The 19,035-nt window shown below is 37.9% G+C and overlaps 1 protein-coding gene across 3 annotated transcripts in view; it reads left to right on the top strand.

The window, feature by feature from the left end:
- The first annotated feature begins 6,831 nt into the window (after nucleotides 1-6,831).
- LOC130432049 (pro-neuregulin-3, membrane-bound isoform) overlaps nucleotides 6,832-19,035 on the top strand; it is a 266,697-nt gene continuing 254,493 nt past the window's right edge. For all 3 annotated transcript variants that reach the window (XM_056761276.1, XM_056761277.1, XM_056761275.1), the window contains exon 1: nucleotides 6,832-8,773. In XM_056761276.1, the coding sequence (XP_056617254.1) occupies nucleotides 8,086-8,773 (688 nt within the window). In that variant the 5' untranslated portion in view covers nucleotides 6,832-8,085. The remainder of the gene's footprint in view (nucleotides 8,774-19,035) is intronic.

The raw sequence follows: 19,035 nt of genomic DNA, 5'->3' as shown, positions 1-19,035 counted from the left end.
ACTGATTGTTGCATAAACAGACCCAGCTGGGACATCCAGACTTGGATTTCATGTTATATAATTTATCCTACAGTATTTCACACAATCTCTAACTTCTTTAGAATGCTTATTATGCTTGATTTGTATGGCATTTGGAAGACTTTAAAGGTCTCATGAACTGGCCTTGTTTATTGTTTTAAACTGTTGTATGATGTCTAGTTATGACGTTCGTGTGATTTTTACATAAAAAACATAGTAATTGGCTATTTACTATACTGGTTTTGAGGCCAGCTCTGCAAACGCTCGGTTTTAATGGGCGTGCCGCATTGAGGACTTTATAAGTAAACGCCCACTGCTTTGAGTGGATAGCAATTTGCGTAGTTGGAGCCTTCTGTGAATTTGGTTAGCGACGTTACGTTAGGTTACACATTAGCAAAGGGATGATTTTACCCAAATTTACTGATTTATTTCCCAGATGTGATGGCAAGGCTTTGCGTATAGTTTCTATAGCCTATAGTTGTTTAGCGTTTTTTGATATATGACCGTACCTGTCAGCATTTGAAACCAATGATCACGAGCCGGACAAAGATCATCGCAATCGCGGGACTCAAATGTTACGAGAGTTTCCATGATAAATAAACAAACGGGAGACTCCCGGTAACTTATGGATATCACCCAGCACCCAAATAATACCAAAACACTTCAAAGCAGCCTACATTATTCGCAAACGGTGGATAAAACCCCTCAAAAATTATATATGAGCCCACCAAATCACAGAGATGGCGATTCGCGCGAGATTAAGATCACAGACAACCTCTGCAATTAATACAAATAACAAAGGTCCCCAGGTAATACTAATGCACATCAAGCGATCTCTAACAAAGCAAAGTGACGCATAGTACAAATATGTTTTACTCACATAAGATTGCTGAGCCATTACTATCGGATCAATTGAAAGCACAGCACTGTTTTTTAAGTTTAGTCCCTCCTACATCGATCTGTGCCTTGTTCACGTAGGAATCCTCGAGAAATGAAACGTGCAAACGCTCCATGTTTTTCCCAGATGAGCTGGAACGTCTTTAAAAATAATCTTTAACCACACATTACTAATGTCGTAATCAGAAGGAAGGTTATGCAGTGATTACATTCTTCCACAACTAGGGGTGGCACAATATTAAGCCATCTTTAACTAAATGTTTGTTTATTGCTTGCTTGCTCTATCTGGTTCTTAGTGTTTAATTCCCCTCACCTACCCTGTGTCATGATTTCCTCGTTAGTATCCCCACTTAAGGCCCCCGTGTTGTCTGTCCCGTGTCGGTTCATTTGCAGTGTTTGTGTTCTAAATTCGTGTTCTCCAACATATTGTTACCTGTTGCAGTCTTGACTTGTCCTGTTTTTTTGGACTTTATTCTTATCGCTTGGACTTCGTTTGGTTGCCCCCACGTGGGAAGTATTTGTTTTGAGTTCCTGTTTTATTTGCCATTTTCCCCAATCGTGGGTTTTTGACCTGCTGTCTGCATCTGGGTTATTGCCTCCTGTCAGATTCACTACAATGTTCAGAGATGTCCCAAAATACTGTGTAGAAAGTAATTCCCTTGGATTGAATGGCATAATATCAGGAAGGTGAATTGGGGCAAAAAGGTGCTTCATACAATTTGACTGATTTCTCTTATGCCCATAGTGTCTAAATTCTCTTTATATTTTCTGCATAAATACAAATGACTGTGTGCTCTACATGCACAGTATGTCTTACATTTGATTAGCAGCGATTATACAGTACATGTATCTTTAAAATGTGGATTAATGCAAAGGACAAGCCACTTTGTATATAAATAATCTTGCCAACGCTTTACTACATCTGCATCTGTTTTCTGTTCACTCACATCACAAGAGAATTCAGTGTAAGTATGTGCGTGCATGCGTGTGTGTGTGCGTATGAGATGATATGCTAGCATAAAACTGCTTATGCTTGACAATGTTGTCTCTCTCAGCGGGGGCGAAAGAACATTGAGTTATCTCCTCTGTGATCATGTGAAGCCTGGTGCTGTGGACAGCATGTCTTAGAAGATTGATGCAGGAAAGTTTTGAGGTCTCATTGATGTAGTTCAGGTCAATGCAAAGATAAGGTAAAGCAAGGACGCAGAAATGGACAAACCATACTTGAATACTTTTTTTACTTTGCTTCCACACAAAAAACTATAATAATAAATAAGTTAAAATAAATCTAAAATGATAACAGTGCAGCACAAGGACAGAGTAGACACAAAAAAACAAGTTATGAATGCTGTGTTGTGTTGGTTTAGATTGTCTTACATCCGTTACATCATAATTTAGGCAAAATAAAAAATATGTGGTGTAAATAATAAACTAGGATCCATCTTATGTAAGAAGAAAATCTGGTCAAAATTTTTAGTTTTACATTAAGAAGTAGAAGTAGCTTCCATGAAAATAAACTGCAGCAAATGAAAATCATCCAGTGATGAACCAAACACATTTTGACACCAACCGTAGACTCTCTTCCATGTGTTCATCAAACCTGTTCCCTGTGGCTTTTCTAGTGATCAGGCCGTCTCTGTCACTGTAGCTCTGTTTTAAAAACTTATTGTAAAGACTTGGTTTATTTACAGAAGATTGGTTGTCGTTCATGTAAGCCAGAATGCTAGTCTTTTCTTCTGCAGTGATTATGTTTGCTTGAAAGTAATGCTACAGTTCACTCCTGACCCTAAGTGAACAGAAATCTGGTTTCTTTAGGCCAGTGTGTATTTATCAATCGCAGTGTTAACCTGCTAACCTCAACCTGTTTTTAACAAAATCCCAAATCCTCTTTATTAATTTCCCTGGCCGTTGCCTGTCTCTGCCTTGTCCACCTCTTGCAGAGAATGTCACAGCATTGAATGGATGACCTTTTCAAAGCTGTGTCGACTCGCTCTAATCCTTCATCTTCACTGTGTGATCTTCCATCTGTGACCCCTTCACATTCATTCCCGGCCTAATCACCTTCACATAACACACACCCTCGCTCATCTGATGCATGGCTCTTAATCTCTTCTTGGCTCGCGATGTATGTATATCTGCGGTGATCTCTGTTGTGCCAATCGTATATGGATTTATGATCGGTTTGACAGTGATATCTGCTTAGCGCTGCGTGTACGCTTACTGCCTATGAAGAGAGGACGTTGGTGATCTCAAATGAGCTTTTAGTTCAGGCATCAGTGTGCAGCGCAGAACAATATCGATTCTTCAACAGCGACATCAGAGGTACAGGAGAATATTGAGAAGGTTTCTCATCTACTGTACATTCATATACGTGTTTACAAACTAGAGAAACAGTTTTGACAAGTTAATTGAACTGATCCTTGTGTGAATATGAATATGGCCCGAGTTTCAACCCTCCTGCCTTTTTTTGATGCTTTCTGCTTGAACTCCTCACAGATGTGTTTTCATGTTTTATCATATTTTCGTAAGACATAGAGACCCCAGCTTTCACATGCTCTCAGGAGTGCCTGACAGACAAAGTGCAACCTCAGGACCTGCATGTGTGGGTGTACCGCTTTATGAGTTTAGATTGTAGAACAGGGCAGGTTATTGGGATCAGTGAAATGATAAATTGTAATATATAGATATGAGAGACAGATCTTGATTTTTTTGTTTGTCATAAATGTGTTCTTTTTTAAAAAGCAAGACATGATATTGGTTTATAGAGAAAATCCTGAACTTTATTTTTCTAAAACAGACAGTTACAGTATGCTTAGTTTACATTTATGCATTTATAGTAATTATAGTTTTGTTTTGAGTTTTATTTCATTTCTATTAAATAATTTTGAATGATAATTATTTTAGTTAGTAATTTGAGTAATTCTGTTATCTAACTTTGTCATTTTATTATTTGTTATTCATGAGTTTAATTTATTTTATTTCAGTTTTAGCTTAGTTTTCTATTTATTTTCAGCCAACAATTGTTGTGCCTCAAACTTTATTGTTACAGATTATTTGTAAGGCTACATTTGTCATTTTCCTTTAGTTTGTTTGGCAAATAATATTTAGGCGGATATTTTATTTAATTTCAGTAAACAGAAATGTTTAAAAATTTGTAGTTTTAATAAACTATATTAATTTTAATTTTGGCAAATGCTTTTATCAAAAAGCGACTTAAAGGTCCAGTTTATAAAAAGCGGCATCTAGTGATGAGGTTTTGAATTGCAATCAGTGGCCACACCTCCGTTTCGAAGCATTATGGTGGATGACACAGATCTAAGATGTCGTCAGGTTTTTTAACACTGCACAAACATTTTAAGAAAATACACCAACAGAACATGTATAACTGAATTCAATGAATACCTTTCAGATTTGATTATATTTGTAAGATAAATAAAGTAAAACAAAATGTAAACAAATAAAAGCTCTTATATTTGTGACCCTGGATCACAAAACCAGTCAGCACGGAAACATTTTTAGTAAAACATTTTACAAAAAACATTTTATAAAAAAATGCATTGTATGGGACAAAATTATCGATTTTCCTTTACGCCCAAATTCATAAGGATATTATGTAAAGATCATGTTTCATGAAGATATTTTGGAAATTTATTTTTATTTTTTTAAATGGCCTGCCACATTGCCCATGATTAACAACTTCAAAGGCAATTTTCTCAATATTTAGATTTTTTTGCACTCTCAGATTCCTGTGTTTTAAACAGTTGCATCACAGCCAGATATTGTCTTATCCTACTAACTCATACATCAATAGAAATATTATTTACCCACCCCATAATTTCGAAAAATTGATCCATAAGACTGGTCTTTTGTCCATGTTCACATTTAAAGTATATTCAGTATGTGTATATTTGAATATCTTTAAAGACTCCAAATTTTTCTCTTCACTAGCAATTTGACTTTAGTTTCCCTAACCCTGTACATTTGAAGTTGACTGTCGTTTAATCTCCTGTTTAAACATTTTTGTGTTTGTACATGTATGTACACACATGCATCATGAAATATGTATTTTTCTGCAAGGTTGGTCTAATTGTTCAGTTGATACGGACTGGCAGATTGATGCATCCCAAGTCAGACAGGTAGAAACACATGCAGCTCTGTCTGTCATTAATGAGCAGCATTAGAGTGAATACACGTCTGATGAGAAAACATTCACTCTGAGCTGAGTTTACCAGCCAAGCATGTGCTGCCAAACACTGAGCAGAAACAAACCCATTAGCACAATCATCTTCAGGGAATATAGTGTGTTGGAGCATGGGTGAATAAATTTAAAGGGATAGTTTAATCAAAGATGAAAATTCTATCTTTATTTACTCACCCTCAGATTATTTCAAACCTGTTTACATTTATTTGTTCTGATGAACACAGAGAGAGATATTTGGAAGAATGTCAGTAACCAAACAGATCTCAACCTCAACCCCCATATTATTTTTTTCCCCTACTATGGCAGTAAATGTGGGATGAGAACTGTCTGGGTACTGACATTCTTCCAAAAATTCTCCTTTGTGTTTAGAAGAACAAAGAAATGTATACATTTTTGGGTGAGATATCCCTTTAAACTTACTGTACTTAGTAATTGTTTTTTTGTGATTTTGGGAGGTTATCATCTTAAAAAGGTGTACGGGTAATGATCAACAAGAAGGTAAATAATGAACATTAGTTAACATCTTGTTTTATTTATTATAAAAATCAAATAAAAACCTGGTCTGATTGACATGAGGGTGACTAAATGATGATGGAATTAAGATATTTAAGGTACCTGTATTTATAACCTGTAGTAATTCATATTGTACCATTATGTGCTGACAAACCCAAACATGTTATAAACTTATGCTTTTTTGTCAAGTTAATTAATACTTTAAACGAATTGTTTCATTCAGCTTTCATGTTATTTAAAAGTTCCTCTCTAGATATTGTGAAACCATAACATTTCTCTCCACTTGTCAGAGGGGTGAATAGTTGTTTAAATGGGACCGTCTGTACTTCCAGTGGTGAAAAGGTATAGATCAAAGGTAGAGCATCAACCTTTATTTAGGGGGGAGGCAAAAACTGTGCAGTTAAAAGGTACGGGTTTGATGACAGATAAACTGTTCAGTAACTGGAAAATAAACCACTGATCAAAGTCTGTGCAGTTTATTTAGATTGTTTTATAAATTTGGATTTCATGCAATGTTTGCAAATAAATATTTTAAAACTGGGGTTGTTTGGGCTTTTTAATAGTTAAAATTTATGTTTGTAGTACAAAAAAGTGTATGACTAACATTATTATCAAAAACATTTATTTTAAACAAAGGATGACAATCAGTGTTTTAGAAATAATCTAATAATGCTTGAAATTTCACTCTCTAATTTTGTTTTGTCCTGGTCTTGTTGTGTGACTGACAGTCCTAAAAGAGGGATCCTGAGACTCACTTTGTTTACAGCAGTCAGTAATCTCTTTTTCTGCTAATACTGCAGAGTACTGACATGGATCTCTTCATTTCTCTCTCGTATCTTGTCTCTCTCTCTTTCTATCTCTCTCTCTCTCTCTTGCCCTTTGCTGCTCTCTTTTCTATCTCGTCTTACTGTGAATGCTTCCTCAACTCTAGTCTTATCTCTCCTCATTTCTCCCCTCCCTCTTTATGTCTGATGGAGGTCTCTCTCTTTCTCTCTCTCTCTCTCTCTAAAGGGGTGGGGATTTTCTTGTGAAGAGAGCAGGTGCAGTGCCTCTATCGTTCTGTCTCTCTTTCCTGGCATCAGCAGTAGGGAAGAGCAGAAAGCTGTCTATGTATGTGTGCGTGTATGTGTCTGGCTGCAGTGTCGTAGGCACAGGAAGGCTGGAGCCGTGGCGAAATCCCACAGGAGATTAGAGCTGGAAAACACGCTAGTCCGGACTCTTTGCAAATGGCAGCCCTAGGAGAGAGCATCAGACAGGCAACACAAACAAACAACACAACCAGCCAGAATAAGGAACGGCAGAATTTTGTCTCGTGGAAGAACTGCACGTTGTAAATTTTTTGCCGTCTTCTTTTTCTCTTTCTCTTTCTGTCTGTTCTCAACGAGCTCACTCCTCCTTCCATCCCTCTGCTCCTCTCCCTCCCTCCCTCTATCTCCCTCCCTCTCTCTCTCTCTCTCTCTCTCTCTCTCATTCTCTCTTGCGCTCTCGCAGTGGTGGAATGTAGATGGGGCTGAGTGTATGCTTGCTGCTCCGCACGATATCAACTGCTTGCTGTTCGGCGACGGGTTTCTCAGCCGCAAGAAGGGATTTACACCACACAAGGATTTGACAATAACAACATCCACCTGCATCCTTCAGGATCCTGCATTTCCTGGGAAACTGATACCTCCCACTGTCTCTTCTGGGTCTGAGCTGGAGTATCTTAGCCAGAGCTTGTGCGTGCGTTCCGCAGATCCCTGCTCCCATAAGGATGTTATAAATCTGGAGAAGCTTCTGTCATATTGCATCATGAGGATTGCAGAGTGCATTTCTCTTAAGTGACCGGCTTTTTGGGATGTATATAGCTGAGTCAGCATTGCAAATACAGAAAGGCTAGTCGAGATCTTGAAAAGGAATTAACAGGATCGAAGGAGGGGGAGAGAAAAATGGGAGCCAGTGTTTCATGGGGGAACTTTTACCTATCTGCTTATGATCTTGATTGAAGAAGCTACTACATCGGAGATTCATTTTATTTGTGGTATCATCCACAAGAGGGGGATTTGATGCTCTGACAAGAGAAAGTGCTACTGCAACGAGAAATCATGCAGATGATTTCTCTACTCCCGTTTCTTTCACATCTTTTCAGAGCGCCTTTATTTGCTCATACTCTTGTCTAGCCGCGATCTGGAAGTTGTCTTGGACATATTAGTGTGGAACTGGACTGAAGGACTGTTTTCTACCTCCGGAAATTTGAGTGAATGTGCATGTCTGATTGTGAGTTTGTGTGTTAGTTGGTGGCGGAGTGTGAATGTGATTCAGTGAATGTCTGCCTTGCTGTGTTCGTAAGGATTTTGCTGGTGTTCCGACTTTATTTTCTTTTTCAATGTCCGGCATAACTGCCCGGTGTTTTGCCCCGTGTTCCCCATGTCTGCTGAGCACCCGGCCCTGGGGTTAACCCTTTCTGTGCCACAGGCAAGATGAGTGACAGCTCTGGAACACTGAACTCAGGGGCCATGGTGCTGGAGGAGCCCGAGGGAAGGGTCTCCGGTGGACGCGAACAAGCCCAGGCCCCTGCTCGTGGTGGGCTCTTACGGTGTGGGCCCTGTGCCCTCTGGCCCCGCCAGCAGACCTGGCTGTGCGTTGTTCCACTTCTCATTGGATTTATAGGCCTGGGGCTCAGCCTGATGCTGCTGAAATGGATCGTAGTGGGTTCTGTGAGAGACTACGTACCTACGGACTTGGTGGATGCCAAGGGAATTGGTCAAGACCCCATCTTTCTGTCCAAACCAAGCACTTTTCCTAAGGGATCTGACACCACCACAACCACCACTACTATTGGAGTAGTTAGCTCCTTCAGCCCCACCGTCACCACAGTGGTGCGGGGCAGAACTCGAACAGGAACTCCCCCAAACATTCCACCTAGAGGTGGCGGGGCATCCGGCAGCCAGGTGACCCAGAAGAGCCCTTCTACGCGCTTTGTGACACGCCATCCCACCCTCACTACCACCTTGTCCAGCATGTCTACAGTCCAAACATCCACCTCTACCCCTTCTCCTTCTAACCCCGCTGTTCTGAATGACTCCACCCAAATGTGGACGAGGGAGCAGTCGTCCACCGAGAGGCACGTGACCACGCCTGGTCGAACCCATGTCAGCCGAAAGACACGTGAGTACTTTCTAACTTGTTTATGCTGGTTTTGCGTGTACAAGGATATATTTGTAGATTTTACTATTGACATTAACAGGATAATGTGTTAATCGCAGAGAGAAGCCATTGTGACACTTGGTTTTTATTTACTGGAATGGAAAAAGACTGTTTAAATTAAACCAACAAACAAACGGTACTTATAAATAGAAGTAATAATTACTAGGATTATAAGGCATAGATATTACTTGCTTTAATATCTTGTGTATAGATAGTTTATCCAGGGTATTAAACAAAATATTAAGCTGTTGTTGTATGTGCACGCACCGTGATAGCGTCCCGAAAGCAAAGCATCGACTCGTGGACGCGCACAGTCCCGTCTATCACGTCGCCAGGGAGCGGCATACACTTATGTCAGCAGGTCCGACCACTCCCCGTCTCCCAAAATTCACAACAGAGAAATTAACAAGTTACAAGAAGTGCTTCTAGTGATCTGAAATTATTCGATTGTTCATTGATCGATTCGAGAATATAAAAATACGCCAGTTCTGCGTTGTCCGCTTTGCATAGCCAAAAGAAAATGCAAAGAAACACGATCAGGGTTTATCATACATCCCTTAAAACGACATCTTCTTGTTTTAAGACCTTTTATTATAAAGTCGCATGGATTAAGCGCAAAGGGTGCTTTTTTAGAGACTGCGGCAGATCAAGAGAATATTTCTACCGAAAGAAAATGTTTTCTTAAGCTCCGCAATTTGCGTTCTCTCCTCGTGATGCATTTTACTAGAGATTTGGGTGACCGTTACATATCATGAATATATCCATATGCAATGTTTTAATATTTTCCGTCGTCATTGTTTCTTCTGAAGACTCGGATGTTCATGGCGATGATATGTCACTTTGGTTTAGTCATATTAGCCTACATAATTCTGCTCGAAGCCTATAAAACAAACCTCTCAAAATGATTACGACTGTTTCGCTTTCGCTTGTGTGATAAGAAAGAAATACGCCACTTTACAAATGAGTCTTTGAATAGAAGGGAACCGTTTTATATGCGCTAATGTCATTCAGCTGTGTGCTGGCACAAGGACGCGTTATATATCGCTGTCATTGGTGCTGATGAAAATCTCTCTCACCTGCTCAGGGTTTTACGCAACGGTAAGGCGTGGTGCTGATGTGATGTGTGATTCTGATGAGGGGATGTAAAGCATTCAATGCATTTGGTAGAAGTAGTTCTGAAACAGATACTGTACGTTCACAATGAATGGTGACATTTTGATTTGCATCAGGTGGACAGCCTAAGGGCATAAATGTCAAGGTTGTTTGCAGTAAATCTAAATAGATACCATAAACATTATTACATGTCCTGATATAATTTGAAGAGTCACATTGTATTGTATCATAAAGGGTCAGTGCTAGTTTTGCCTCATTACAGTCTTAGATACTTTTTGTGCTCAATTTGCCCTTCATTCATTTATGGAAGATGCTGAAGAAGATATGAAAATCATAGTTTTAATACAGTAATAGATAATCAGATTTGGTAAAACCATAATCACAGATTGGTACAATAAACCATTATATTTCAAGTAAAACTATGGTGATACAAATGTAATAAATCTGACTAGAACCGGTTACTACTATAGTATAACTATGGTTAATTTTCATAATGTAGACTATTGTTGCTTGTTGTAAGTCCAAAGGTTATGTTTATTTTCTTTTAAAGGTTTTTGTTTTTTGGGAAATGTTTTGTTTAGTTTTTATCTGATGTTTATTGTTGCTAGGGAAAAGTTGTTCTGCAAGTGTGTTTTTTCAAGAAATTAAAGAATCAGGTATTATTCTCACCCATTAGCACACTTTAGTTAAGTTTAGCATCCCTCTTATTGTCTAAAGGATATCACTTGCTTTAGATAATGTTTTTCCATGGAGAGCAGTAATATAAGAAAAATAATAAAAATAATAAAATAAAATAAAGAGAAAGTGTAAAATTCATGAGATTATATAAATGTTTAATTAGCAAGACCTTATCTTTGACTGTAATTCATTGCCATTGCAACGGTCTGACAGAGGATCAATTGGCAACAATTGTCTGCCTTTATCAGTGTCACAGAGGAAACCATTGGTGACCCAAAGATGTTTGAGATCTCACAGCTGCGACTCATGTTAAAACTCATTACTGCTCACCTCTAGGAGGATCTTTTGTAGAAGCTTTCCAAGCAAAAGCACAATTTGGTTTCCGAGAAAAATATTTCATAAGACACACTGTGTTGAATTGAGTGGCTTTTAATATCGTTTTCTTTTGTTGATCATGTTTGCTTGAGGATAGAACGGTACTGATACTGCTGTCGTGAATCTGCCATTAGCCAATATATTGAGCAAATGTTGAAATGTAGTCCCAGCTGAAAATACATTTTCGTTTGTTGCAGTGCCACTTTTCTCTGAAGTGAATGTTTTAAAGCCATATTTCAGTTTGATCGACTATGAAGTTGCAGAATCAATTGTAGCATTAAGTGAAAACAGCTTTAGCTGAGTCTTGGCTGACACAATTTCTTGGTTCCAGCTGACTGCCATTTAATGATCATTGATTCTTTCTTTGTTTTGTAACATCAAGCTGATTGTGTAGATTAGTTCATGTCATCTCCCACATTGTATCGGCCATTTACCACACTGTCCCCGTATTTCGACTGAAAGTACAAATAAGACCAAATCGTTTGATGATTCGGACAAAAAAATCATTGCCAGTGCTAATTGACCTAAAACCGTTCCGAATTCATACATGAAACTTGAAGGGATTTGTTTATCTCATCTGTTTCTTTAATCTTTTAATAGAAACGCATAGAGTGCTCCATTCCACCACCATTAGAACTCAATTTCACTATGAAACCAATGTTGAAAAAATTTATGTCACTTTGATTTATCCTTATAAGATGTCCTAAAGGAGGGATGAAGCCTTAAGTATTAATGCCTAGAAAGGGAAACATGTTCAATATGTAGAGGAGCGTGTAAATAATTGACAAGGCTATGCTGAAAAATTATCAGGGAAAGGGATAAGAAATGTGCAGGGTTTTATTAATAGAAGTGGAGGGGAGAAAGATGAGAACAGGACATGGAGACAGGACTGAGCCTGTCTGCGTTGAACTCGCTAGAACCAGAACCTTACACGGGTAGACTTCTATAGTCTTTAATATTATGGCATAACAGTTTTATTGTGCTCAAGTTGGTCTTTGTTTCCTTCTACTTATTGTTAATTTTGGCATGTAAAGTTAATGAAACTTGAATCTTCCGATGCTTAATCTTCATGATCAGCCAAAACACTTTCTCATGGATCAGCCAATAAAACTAAACAAATGTGCGGTTACAGTGACGTACCTTCATTCTAATTTCTTAGTCCATTTAATCCTTTAATAATTTTTTTCTGGATTTAAATGCAAGCAACCTCATTTCTCCCTCTGATTGTTATTCTTAGTGTGTTGAATACTATTTAAATGAAGGCCATTATCAACCATTTGAGCGCTTCACATTCAGAATAATTTGCCTTTTTACAGTTCTCACTCAAATTTAGCACTAAAAAACAATGACAGCTGACGTTTTTGAATGAAAGGGGTGACTATCAGTCGTGATTATGAACTCCTGAAGGCCCGGCGGGATATTTGTGAAGTTTTGAACCCGGGTTCAATGCAAATCATTTCTGCATTTTCCATTTAGTTCCGCACCACGGAGTGCAATATTCATGAATCGTGGGCCGATTAGTACCCTCTTCTTCAACGGCAATTTTGATAAATGAAACTTTTTCGTTACTGGGGGTAACAGATATGCCTCACAGCAGCACGGCTTAAATCGTTGGGGATAAAAGATGCATGGGGTGTTTATATGAAAACAATGAGCTGTTCATCAGCTATGCTGGAGGCAGATGTTGGAGGAAGGAGCTTTGTCTTCATTACCACAGGTTTCGTTTTCATCACAGGGATCGTGCGTCCATATCAGTCATATACTGTAGAGGGTTATTACAAACACTGTTTGGAAATAGATCTTTCATTGAGTTTAATTTGACAGAGGCACTCGGTTATAACTCTGAATTCATCTAATTCGCAATTAGATGTATGAAGTCAAAAAGGTGCTTCCTGATGCTATGCCATTGTTTGTTTCACATTGAGATTGTACTAAGATTGAAATTCTAATATTAATGCATTTGACTAAATTAAATATATCTGCTTGCAGTCTCTACGTTATCATTTTTAATATTAATAGCCTTTTTATTTTGACACTCCGTTCATTTCCTCTAGTCACTCTTGTCAGCATCATTTGCAAGCCCTTTTTAAAAACATTGACAATTGTGGACAAACAAAATCAAGTTGTGATTTGGTGGTAGCCTTGGTCACTTGATGGCATTCGGCCTTAACAGCCTAATTCCACATTGTGACTTCAAATGGAGCTGACCGGCATGACAAACAACCACCATAACCCTCAATGAGCCATTCTTTTGGAGCTCAGCCAATCAGAGCTCACGGATAATGCTTTCCCTTGACCAAAAACTTCAAGCTGTGAATCCCTACTGTGAATCCTGCTTATTACCGCTTATCTTAAAGGCTGTTGAATTTACCAGTCAAATGGACATTAAAATGCTCCAGAATCTCTAACCCAATATATGCTAAATATACAGCATTATTTTAACTTTATAATTTATAGAATTTTTCATAGCGTTATAGGAAACCAACCATAAAGTTAACATGTTTCAAATGTAATTTCAGTATTTTCATGGCTTTTGTCCTGAAGTAACTCTTCTGCATATTCATTTCAGTTGTTTGCTTTTAAAGTTTGTGTGTGTGTGCGCTGTGGCTGCTCTGCTTTGCAATGCTACCTTGCTACCTATAAGAGATAGAAGAGTGCATCCCATTGCCGCCATGTGTTATGAGATATTGATTCATTTCGATTGTCTGTAAGACTTCTGCCACTCAGCAGTTTGACTGGGATCACTTTAACAGTGAAAGGTCTTATTGTTCGTTCACTGCACTTTCTTCTTTTCCTCAGCTTGGTCAGATGATCCTCTAAACTCCTTCCTACCTACAGCCTTTTAACTGCTAGTTCTTCATATTTGTGTTATAAACAATTTTTTATTTAATTTCATACCTGAATATGGAAGTACAGCACCATGAAATTGGCTAGGCTCTACTTAAGGATGTTTTTCTGCCAGCTCTTTATAGCAGTTTTTTTCTGAGTACTGTACTTGAATTTCATGATTTCTTTATATTTTTAAAACAGTAATGGTCTGTCATCAGAACAGTGTTGGGTGTAACTAGTTACTAAGTAATTAGTTACTGTAATTACATTACTTTTCCCTTGAAAATGTAAAGTAAGGGATTACTCTTAGTTTTTCTGTTATTTAATTACAGTTACTTCTGATGAAATTTAACTAAATACTTTCTGTAATATATATGTGTGTGCAATAGTTTAATTGACATCAAAATTCAAAGTCTAACTTTAAAATGTGTGCATTAATATATCATTCTCACATTTGTAATACTTTGGTCAGTTAATAATACTTCTTTATGTAGTTTTATATTATTTATTTGAATAAATTAAGAGCTGTTTCATATCTATGCTTGAATCACTTAACTAATCAAGGTTGATGTAGGACATTGAAAGTAACTTTTTGGAGATAGCAATTTGTACAGTAATCTAATTACACTATTGAATATGTAATTAGTAACTAGTAATTAATTACCTTTTCTTAGTAACTTGCCCAACACTGCATCAGAACCTGTTGCGAGCTGTTATTGATTTGCGTATCTAGTGTAGTATGATGGATTTTGTTAGATTAGATCTGTGAAACTACAGATTTCGTTTCTCAAGTTTGACTCAACTAGACTCTAAGTGTAAGTGCTGAGCTGTCTGAAGAGTACAGCTGAAGTAGAAGTCTTTCTCAGGGTACTGAGGGAACCATCCTACAGGCATGACATGATGCCTTATGCCTCAACTCATCTAAACAGCGTAGACTAGTGAAAACCCCAAGAGGTGTCAAAGGAAGATTTATTTTTTTATGAAAACACAACAACAAAATGTGTGTATGTTTAATGAGTTTATCTGGATAGTATCAAACATGAAAAACACCTACAAACGTATAAATGTAACGATGTTTTAAAGGGATAGTTCACCCCAAAATAAAAATGTTGATCATTTACTCACTTTCTTGTCATTTCATTCCTGTATGACTTTCTTTCTTCCGCAGAACACAAAAGAAGATATTTTGAAGAAAGTTGGTAAACGAGCAACACGTGCACCCATTAACTTCTATTACATAGACACAAAACCAATGGAAGTGAATGGGTGCCAGTTAACAACATTCTTCTAAATATCTTCATTTGTGTTCGGTGGAAAAAGTATGTCATGTTTTTTTTTCAGATTTTCCACATAAAATGTAAAACAAAAACTAACTTTTACATGTTTTAACAGATTGAAGTGTATTTTTGAAATACGGTAAAAAAAGAAAATACTGCAAATTTACAAGAAAATGGGAAAAATTATAATTCTATTTTTCTAACAAGGTTTCTTTTTTCAAGCTTTTTTATTTTTCAAGGTTTTCTTTTTGAAATATGGTCCAAAACATTACAAAATAACAGAAAAAGACAGCAAATTTACAATAAAAACAGGGAAAACAGTTAGTCATATATTCTCATATCCTGTAATTTTACAGGGACAACATATTTTACAGTATATTTCCTTTTCTCCATCTCATAGAAAATTTCAGTTTTTCTTCAGTGTGAGTAAATGATGACAGAATTTTCATTTTTGGGTGGAGTATCCCTTTAAGGGGTCTAGTTATAATTGTTGGGTTACCTTTGGCTTATTGAACCTTATTAATGGGCCAGTGTGGGTAAAAAGACGAACAGGTTGGAAAACATCTTAAGGCTCTCTCTTCTTCCCCTTCTTTCTCTTCTGAAATGCTGGTTAGTGCCTGATATGCTCCACATGCTGTCCATTTCAGTTTCTCTCTATATCCTCTCTATTTTCTATGTCTTTTTGTCTTACGATCATCAAGGACAGGACACCTCAGGACATGTCATCACACACCGTGACAGCATGCAGCCAACGCAGTCTGAGCTCAGCTGGAAGATTAAAGAGGGGCTTTGCTTGCGCCCACAAACAGATTTGATGTCTTACTAAACATGCTGAATGGTGGGGTCTTGAGCGTTCTACTCTTCTGTGTGGTCAGCGTTCTCACAGCGAGCATCTGAGCATATATGGGGGTGCGGTCATTACGGATGCTGACTGTTATAGGCCATACGTGTTGTTTTTCCGCTCAGAAGAGGCTGGTGTGCGGTGGGGGGAAAACGTCAGCCCATGCCCTGTCACTCCATCGTTTCAGCCACCTGTCAAACGGTACTGATGGAGCCCAGCTGAGCCAGACAGCTCTGATTCCTCGCGTTCTGCAGATGTGAGTTAGAATGGAGTGGGAGAAAGATTGGTGTGGTAATGGGATCTAATATGCATAATGGACGAATCAATGTACGTCATTTCAGATATGTCAGATGTGATTTAAAATGCCCCTGTTTCCATCTAAACCATGCACAATTGTTTACTTTGTAGTGTGCATAACCACATTCTGACTCTCTGCACTCAGAGGGACAGGAAAGAAATTACCAGGCACAGATGGAATCTGTCAGTTTTTGTGCATTTTCTGCTCTGATTAAGAGGAAAATATGCAGCATTCTCTGACATTTATTTAAACATTGTTAAATGTGGGAAAAAGAGCTAAGATTACGGTCTCTTTCTCAAAGAAAAGCAATCAAAACACATGCACAGACACAAATACATTAGTTTTTATTTTCTATGGTTAACAATCAACATAAGAGTAAATTATCCGTTTATTTTGTTCCCTAATTGCGGAAAGTATACCATTACCACTATATTCTAAATATGTCAACAGATTTGCTTGAATTAAACTAAGATACAAGATTCATTGAACTTTGCATGTCAGGAATTCAGATCTGCCAATGTCTCTCTGGGCTTCTGTGCATGCTCTGACCTGGAAATAAGCATTAAATAAATAGTGCCATTGGCTAGAATGTGTTTTTAGTGATATAAGATCTCCTTAACTGACCTTGTCTGATTTCTATAAGGATGATCAGCCTACCAATAATAGCGTAGCATAGAACCATAAAACTAGATCCCACTATCCCACAACATTAGCACCAGCTCTGCTGCTTCCCTGACCTGTCGGGTGGATGATTCTCCATCAGTGAGCCCCTCAAGACTCTCTTGCTTCCTCCATGTAGGACACGGTTTTAAATGATACATCACATGTTCTATAGGTTGGTTCAGAAACACATTCTTTTTTTATATATCCAGTGTAAATAATTAATAATGCAGCATTATTCTCAAACCGTATTTGCCAGCCATAACATTTGTGAAACACTTGCCAATTCAGTAACTATTGAAGAGGTCAGCAGAAAGAGGTAATGGTTACATGTCACATCAGGGATGAACTACACCTTTCGCTCAATTTCTGCTCCATTTAGTTCCATCAGGGAGAGACACTGTTGGCAGAACCTTATCTCGTGCTTAGGCAGAGCCGAGCATTCCTCGGGTCTGACACAAAATGGAGGCTGTGCGGTGGGGGTGATTGACAGCAGTCCAGGGAACCCTGAGAGATAGTGAATGAAGTTCATTTGCGTCTGACTAGCTGTCATTTCCTGACTGACAGTGTGTGAGGTCAGATCACAGTGAGTGCGTCTGTCTTTGTGTTAAATTAGTAATTGAGATGTTGGGGGGAAGATGTGACGAATGAAGATACAGTGCTGAAGTTTTGAGAATTCAGAGTTTGTGTTGTTTTAGATTTTAGACATTGACAGTAGTTTTCTTATACACTATACTGATCAAATAGTTGTATGAGGGTTTACAGATTTAGAACACAATAATTATAAATGGCTGGAAAGTCACCATAAATTCACAGATCCATTGGTCAGAAAGTCTAGAAACTAGTGAGTGAGTACATAAAATAGGCAAGGCTGTGTTTTTAAGCTCCACATTCATGCTTTGAGTCCAGTCATTTCTAGGTTGCGCATCTCTCTTATTCTCCACATGAAAGCTCTTCACTGCAACTTTGGCGGTTGGATCAGTAGCGTATTCACTGGCTCAATACACAATCTAAAATCTAAAAATGGTGGCCCTCTTGTAAAAAGAACATTTTGTCGTCTGGTGTCTGTCTCTGTGACAGCGAGGAGGCCCTGGAACATTTCCATGAGGAGGAGATTGCAAAATAAATTTGAAGAAAGACTTATACAGGTTAGAGATAAAATGTTTTATTTATGGAGACAAATTCCAGCAAGCTGCGCGATGAGCTGTTATGGCACATGCCAACGTGCAGAAGTCTGATGAGGAGCACCCACACTGCTGGGGATGGATGCTGTCTAATCGCATTTCACAGAGTAAAAGAAAGAGCAAGTTTTGAAATGAATGGAAGGTTATTCTTCACAAGCTTTCTTATTTCTTACTTTCTATGTTTTTATAATTATATTCTGCATCATTTATACAAGACATTTCTTAAAGGAACAATTCACCCAAATTTACAGGCAATCTAACATCCCACATCAACACTACTTTTAACACTAAAGAAAATGTTGGTCATGTTACTTATTCTGCTCTTCGTCATACAGTTAACTTGGATCTTGACCGAGGGCTCAAACATTTTGCTTTTATTCTTCTTTTTTTTTGAGATTGACGACAAGTCCTGATCACTATTCATGTTCATTAGATAAATAAGATAATCGTGGACGTTTCCTCCTGTTAGACTGAAGAAAGTCATTGAAGTCTGGAATAGTATGAAGAGTAAATAATGACAGAATTTTTATCTTTTAGATTCCTTTAATCTTTAAATCCCCAGAGCTCTCATACAATCCTTTAACAGACTAACAATATTATAATTCCTAAAAATACAATAAGCCCAAAGATGTAACAAAATATAACATTTAGACAAAAGTAAACATGTCAAAGTTGTTCCTTGAAAAATCGATAAACTATCTCCTCATTTTTAATATTTGTCAAATGAAATAATTAAATAATACAAATACTTTTATCCTCTCTATATCTTTTGTTTTGTAATTCTTGTAACTTCCCTTCCCGGTGCTGCCTGAACCCTTTTCACCCTCATTAGTGTTCCAAGAACCTCAGGCGTCCCGTCCCAAACAATTATTAACCTTTAGGAGGAGAGGCAGGCGTTCTGACAGGGGACCAGTGTTCAGATGCCTGAATGAAATTATTTTGGTGGTTATTGAGAGGGTGATATACGA

This window comes from Triplophysa dalaica, chromosome 11 (genome assembly GCF_015846415.1).
Source record: "Triplophysa dalaica isolate WHDGS20190420 chromosome 11, ASM1584641v1, whole genome shotgun sequence".
Taxonomy (NCBI): domain Eukaryota; kingdom Metazoa; phylum Chordata; class Actinopteri; order Cypriniformes; family Nemacheilidae; genus Triplophysa; species Triplophysa dalaica.
This window is presented reverse-complemented; position numbering and strand designations above follow the sequence as displayed.